Consider the following 7,471-nt stretch of genomic DNA (forward strand, 5'->3'; position numbering starts at 1 on the left):
AACAAATAGTGGTACCAATTCTTTTATCCCTCGAGGTTTAATTTTAGCTAATAAAATTTGTATACATTTAGATATATATTTCTATATTATTAATCTATGTTATTATTAAAAAATATTGATTGATAAATATGAAAAAAAAAATGTTTATAATGTAACTATAATTTTATATATTAATTATTACTTTTATTTCAGAGTTATTTTTATATTATTTTATCTGTTTTTGTTAGGTTTTACTACACTTATTTAGTTTTTATCTGATATGTTTTCTTTATATAATTTGTAAAAGGGTATATACCCGTTGATATACAACATAAATAAATAAATAAAAAGTGAGTAAGTGGATGTCGCTCTGCTGTACAGTAGGTTACAAGTGGGTCACTGTATACTGACGTACTTTTCGATGGTGGATGTTTGTCCATCGTCCCTTCGGTCCTCGGACAGGATAGTGTAATTTTACTGTATTCAATTTGAATGCAATTTTTGCATTCGATAAAAAACGATTCTGAGCGGACGAGGGAATCTTTTTTATTTAATTTTATTCGTTTCTATGGTGATAAACAAAGCGTCATAAGAACAGCTTAAGAACGATCTATATAAATAGGTAATTTATAATTAGAAAATATCATAAAAATGAAAACAAATAAAAAGCTTAAAAATCGCTCAAATGTTTTGAAAATTTTACCATGTTTAGGTAAGGCTAATATAAGTAAACAACCCAAATTTCAAGTTTTTACGAATGTTTTTAACCGAATTACAACAAAAAACTTCCAAAATTAAAATGTCTATAAATAGCTCAAAAATGGCTAAAATTTTCCGAACTTTATACCGTAAGAAACAAAATCCAAAATACAATAAAAAAGATTTCTTGTCATTATTCATTTGAAACAATATTTCTGGTAGAAAACGTCGTCCGTAATTATTTAATGTTATAAAATCGTGAAATCGTACTTTTTTCTCCTTTAACCGCTTTTATTTCGAGTAGCGTTTCGAAAATCGAAGAATGACCTCTCTAAAGTACCAGCTCAAGAACATTACCTTTCAGAAAAGATGATATACTTGATACTTTTGAGCAAATTTAGAGGGAGAAAAAGTGTTTACAGAATAAAAAAGAAAAAGAAATAAACATAATTGTAAAACCAATACATTCCTCGCTCACCTCAGAATCTAAAATATATAACATGTTAAGATTTTTCTGTATTTTATTTTATTATATTTATTAAATTATTAAAACCGATATAATGTTTGTCGTAAAAAGTAGATATAAATTCTTATCTAGTATTGAACTATTGAATTTAAACAATATTATATTATTTATAGGCATATAGACATATAGTTAACATTAGGTTTTTTTTTTGCTTTCTATGTTCTCTGGCCCGCTATAGATTTTCACACATTCAAAATTGGCCCTCTAGTACCATTGAGTTGCCCATCCCTGATATACAGTATACACTGTAGTGCCACGACTTAGGCTCTGGATATATTATAACCTCTATACTGACTTGGTAACTATTAGTGTGTTTAATAATTCTTTTAGAAAAAATATGGCTGTAATTCACTTTTTTTTTGAAGAAACACAATTTACTGGTTTTACAAAAGGGGAGTTGTTTGGATTTACGGAATTTTTATGTAAGTCTCCAACTATGTTAATAATTATAAATTATCATATATTTGTCTGTATGCATAGACAATTTATATGTCTCTTAAGACATAGTTTATCATGTCTTATGTGACACATATTGACTATGCATATGGGCAATTAAGTTATAACAGAAATAATATTATAGTTTATTACATTTTATACTGTTAAAAAAACAATAACATAATATTGTACACACAGTTTTTTTTTGTCAAAAATTTGTTTTAACTTTGTGTTTATAAATAATAAGCACTTATGTATTAGTATTGGATAAGTGATAAAATAAAAAATACTAAAGAACACAATTTTTTTTCAGCTAACACAGGAGGACTTTTAGGATTGTTCATGGGTTTTAGCTTTCTCAGTGCAATTGAAGTAATATATTTTATTTCATTGCGTTTATGGTGTGCAATGTCAAATAAAAAGAAAGTAACAGATAGAAAAAACAATCTAAATAACATTTCATAATTTAGATTCCAGTAAAATACTATTTAAGAGGACGCTACCCATGCATTTGTTGTCTCTGTCTTATACACGTACAATTATCAAACTCTTAGGTAAGAATATCATCTGTGTTTAAGCGTCGGCTAATGTGAAATATCAAAGATTAAATTATTGAATTATTGCCAAAGCTTGAGCACAGATAATGTTCTTTAAATCTTATCTAAAAATTTGATTATAAGCCAATTCACTCAAATATCAAAAACAACAGCACACAATTGAAACTAGAGAACAAAAATTTGGTATGTTGCATGTTTGTAAGACAAAGACAACAAACACATGGGTAGAAACCTCTAAAAATAAATTATTATTAAAAGAGCACACAACACAAAACATTTTTCTCTTCAAATTATTATTAAATGTTAACTATTTTAGTTCTTAAAAACAATTAAAAATTATTTGGTGAAAATAGCATGAAAAAAAATGTATTATTTTATGATATTATATATTATTATTATATTTTACAATAGTGTGAAGTCATTGCCTATTGGACAGGGCTTGCCATTATTCATAATCAGCAGATATAAAAGTTGCTCGATTCATACTATGATAATTTGCTTCAAAATTATATTATTGATGTGTATTTTTTAATGAACATATGAATTCTTATGCTGAAGACAATAGAAGAATCAGAATCTTAATACAGTGTTTAGGTAGTTTTATTTTATTTTTATTCAAAATTTTTAAATAATAGGTTACAAGATTAAAAATTGCTATTAATAATGTAATATATTATAATCAATCTTATCTTAATTCATTAATAAATAATAAATAGTTAGATTTCTTAGAACTTTTAAAGGTGCATATCATTTGTATTATTTAACAAATATTTATTTGTTAGTTTATTAAAATATTAATTATATCTAAATTTTATAATATGCGAGGTATTATATTATATTATATGTAATCAGGCCTCGGAAGTTTGGAACTTTGTGCCTTAAAAAACAACGGAATATGTCCATAAATAAAAAACCGCAAATATGCATTATAATATACCGTTATTTTTTTTATAAAATATTTCTTTATATGGGAAAAAGCTTTTTTTGAAACTTTAATAATTAAAACATCATTGGAGTCCAATGTATTATTTACAATATCAACTTACAAATTTGTTCATAGTCTTTACAATAATTAAGTACAGCATTAATCCAGGTACCCCAATGGGTTATGATTGGTTCTAGAGATAAAGGGTGCATCCGGTATAGTATATCCAGTGCGTATTTGTTGAAAATTTGGATACGTGATGATGCTTTTAAAATATTGTTTTTACTTTAGCTAAAATGTTATCAACAGTACCAAATGTTGTACTTTCTCTAAAGCTCTAGAGGCAACAAGTACTCATAGTAAAATTTTTTTGGGCGGTGTGTATGGTAAGCAATAACATAAAGCAAAAATTAAAATATTTACAGTCACATAATAATAATATCCATTATATAGGTATTTTATTAAGCCATTAAGGAGATATATATTATACTAGCTGACCCCGTGCACTTCGTTGCTCGTTAAATGTACCAACTCTATATGACCCAATCTAAACTTTGTTCAATTTGTTATTTAATATTTTGGTGGATGGCGTTCAAAACGTATCTTAACTTTTTCGTTGCCCAGAGTAAAAATTCTGATTCGCAGCAGTATATTATCAGGTAGGCAATCTACCTGCGGTAGATCGTGGACCCCGTGCTGCTGGTACTAAGTGTATGATTTCAATCTAGAGTATCAATGTACCTGAACTGCCCGAATAACCAATGGAAACCAATAATAAATAAATACTAATTTCTACTGTAGACTGTAACCAATGGCAACTATTTAAAAAATAAATAAAAATAAAATTTCCAATTTTCATCGTGAACCTCAAGATCCCTGTTTGTGCACCTCTTTAAATTGCAACTTTCGACAAATCTTTTCTTAGCGGATGCCTACGCCATAATCGCTATCTATATGCCAAATTTTAGTCCAATCCGTCCAATGGTTTGAGCTGTGCGTTGATATATCAGTCAATCGGCTTGCTGTTTTATATATACAGATTAAGTCGGTGTGTTATCTACTCTTACTTAAATAATATACTGAAATATATGCTCTACATCATGGTTTATAAATGTTCACTACGCCACAGTGATTGTGTCACACAAAACACCCAAACCAAATGTGTTAACTTCTTCCAACACATGGATAACATTAATTTAATTTAGCAGTTCCAATTATGTGTTAACGTAAGTACTAGAGAGAATTTAAGTAGTATCAAAATTAAAGGTAAGGTCAATCTAAGGTTATCTATGTTTTCTCATTGCTTTTAAAATATTTAAATTTTAAGACAATTAGAAGCATTTTAAATTGTAAAATTTTACATAGTCATAACTCAATTGAAAATAAAAATATAGTAAACCACTTACAAGACAATATAGACAATAATCTTTTTTTTATATTTGATAATAGGTCAATTCACTTTAATATTGTAACCAACAACACAAAATTGGAGCTGTTGTACATTTGTTAGACAGAGACAACACATGGCACACCAGTTTCATTGTTTTCTCCGACTTACACATGACATGTACTATTGTTAAAACCTCAATTCGAATTACACTCATTGTGATTAATGATTACATTTTTAAAAATAAGGTATAACCTATAGTATAACAATTTATTATGAAGTATAAAAAATCCGTGTTTTGTATAAAGCTTTTCTTAATATTTTTAAGAAAATTAAAAGCTTTTGACAAAACACAGATAATATTATTTTATTGCTAAAAAAGGTATCATACAAACTGATATTTATATATGTTCATTATTTTGTCAACCCAACAAAATAAAGTTCTTTGTATTGATTCCAATATAAATAAAAAATTAAGTTAAATTATAGTTTGCTTTTAATTTACATTGTATTCTAATGAATATAAAAGTATTAACTCATAAGACAGTAAATTTTAGTGAAGATTCTATTTGTTATAATATATTCAATTTTTTGCCATAATAATTAAACTTTATTATTGGTCAACTATAAAATTTTACCAAATACTTAAAAGTCTTAATTACCACATTCAATAAATTGATTTTTTTTTTACCACAAATGATTGCCAATTTGTATAGGTACAAATCAGTAACCAATAATAATCTAATAATTGCTTAATGTTAACATATAAGTATAAGTTTATTTTAAATCGTCATAATTCACTCACTCTTCAAAACGTTAGTATTTTTAAAGTTTTAAAGATTAAAGCAATTGTTTATTTCTTTTGAAAATAAGCAATATTTATCTGATCATTTCAATACAAATATATACCTAAGGAGCAGAGAAGAGACCCTAAAAGAAAACAAAGTATGTTTTTCTTAAGTATTAATGGCAGTTATCGACAAATACTAGGTCTTGGTTTTACTAACTTCTAATTGAATGAGGTTACCAGTGATTGCCTCTCAATATAAAAAAAAAGGGGGGTAAGTGGATGTCGCTCTGCTGTACAGTAGGTAACAAGTGGGTCAATGTATAATGGATTGTATTAAACTTGAATTCAATGATACCTATAATATCAAAGTATAAGAAAAACGATTCTGAGCGGAGACGGTTTGTCATTCTGGATATTGAATATTGTTATTATTTATTATAGGCTGTAAGTTGAATTAATATTATAATTTTTTATTCATTTTTATGGTGATAAGAGCGTTTAAAATCGAAAATAAAATTTTTCGTAGTTTGTCAGTTGTTTTTAACTTTAAATGACCTATCTAAAGTACTATCTTGATCAAATTTGCTAAAAGATTAGATATGTTGAAATCTAAGCATTCTTTCTGGTAGAAATTGTGTATACAGGATAAAAACAATTTAAGCACTATTGTAAAATCACTATAGCTTACTCGCTCCGCTCAGAATCTAAAATAACTGATAAGTAATACATCTGGCTAATGGGTAACAACTAACAATGTAAAATAAATCTAATAAAATTAGGCTTGAGAAAATAAGTAATAACCAATATAAATTATAGATTTTTTAGTAATATAGCTTGAGTGTATGGGATAACCCGATAACCATCCCTTGGGCCTTGAAGTTTTAGTTGATCACTACTAATGTATTCATGTCACTTACCGGTTGCCACTTAAAAACATTTGTTTCAGATTTATGGTTAAATAAATCATAGGATTTTGTAAGTCATGGAACTAATCAAATAATGTCTTAGAAACGATTTACTTTATAACTGATATAAGTCCTTTGAACAGTGAGTACCACTAACTACAGAATTTGTAAGTTAAATTGATGACAAATCAATCAACCAAAATAAATATATGATTGTGTTACTTATACAGTATACGCTACTATAAGAACGTAATTAAGGTAAAAAAAAATCTTACTTGAAATGTCGAAACTTCGGTTGGGTCTTGATATTATCTTAATCGACATTTAATACAAACAATAAATATTTAATATATTAATACTATCAGTGGAACGATTAAACACTGTGATAACGTGCGCAGGACCATCATGACGATAACAGCGACATAGCACAAGAGTTGCACGAGTGCAAAACAGTAAACACTACTGAGCAGTGAGCACTGACTACAAATTACTGAGAATTGAGGCACGGAACAACGGATTTTAACCCACAATTTAAATGAGTCGTGACGTACGCGTATGCGCTTCAAAGTTGGTCGTGTGGGTTAGAGCGATATTTCGTTGGGAGTGGGGATAGCGCTGGTGCTCAGTTGATCAATAAGCGATGAGAGCGCTCACTTCTCAGTTGGCGGGGAAACGTGAACGTGATTAAATAATTGTGGAACGACCCACTACTCACTAAGCAGTAAACACTAAACTCAGTACTCACTACTCACGTGCTTGGTGATCACTGCTCACTGATCAGTGCTGCTCAGTAGCCTCAGTCACTGCACTGTGCTTGCCTTAGCTTGTTTATCTGTATTCTGTGTTGAGCGGGGCTTATTATTTACGAGTTGGCACGACGCACCGTCGGCCATTTTTATATAATCCTAACGTTCTTGATAATTTCAACAAACGTGAAACGATGCGTAGTGACATTGTGCACGGTTGGTATTTAATTTTATATACCTATATTATTTAAAACGGTTATTTTTTCGAATTCAAATTCTTTTTTTTTTTGTTAACCCTAACGTTAAAGATTTTGGTTTTAAAAGTAGAACAACGATTTAAGCATAAAAATGGAACAGCTACCGAGGCCTTGTACGAATATTATAGCAAATTTATGTTCTGCAGTTCTAATTTCGCATTTTTAGGTGATAGGTAACCTTTAATAAATGAGTATTAGCCTATTATCAACCTTATAATTATTATGAGCGTTTGAAGTTCATATTTTGACCAAGATTGGATATTCA

The 7,471-nt window shown here is 28.3% G+C and overlaps 1 protein-coding gene across 1 annotated transcript in view; it reads right to left on the reverse strand.

Moving 5' to 3' along the window:
- The window catches only part of LOC100160594 (uncharacterized protein KIAA2026), a 46,741-nt gene extending 39,645 nt beyond the window's left edge, over window positions 1–7,096 (reverse strand). Inside the window, exons 1-2 of the mRNA XM_029489096.1 lie at window positions 7,087–7,096; window positions 6,479–6,504 (exon numbers count right to left, since the gene is read on the reverse strand). Of these exons, the coding sequence (XP_029344956.1) occupies window positions 6,479–6,504; window positions 7,087–7,096 (36 nt within the window). The remainder of the gene's footprint in view (window positions 1–6,478; window positions 6,505–7,086) is intronic.
- Window positions 7,097–7,471: the final 375 nt, after the last annotated feature.

The sequence above is a fragment of the Acyrthosiphon pisum genome, chromosome A2 (assembly GCF_005508785.2).
Source record: "Acyrthosiphon pisum isolate AL4f chromosome A2, pea_aphid_22Mar2018_4r6ur, whole genome shotgun sequence".
Classification (NCBI taxonomy): domain Eukaryota; kingdom Metazoa; phylum Arthropoda; class Insecta; order Hemiptera; family Aphididae; genus Acyrthosiphon; species Acyrthosiphon pisum.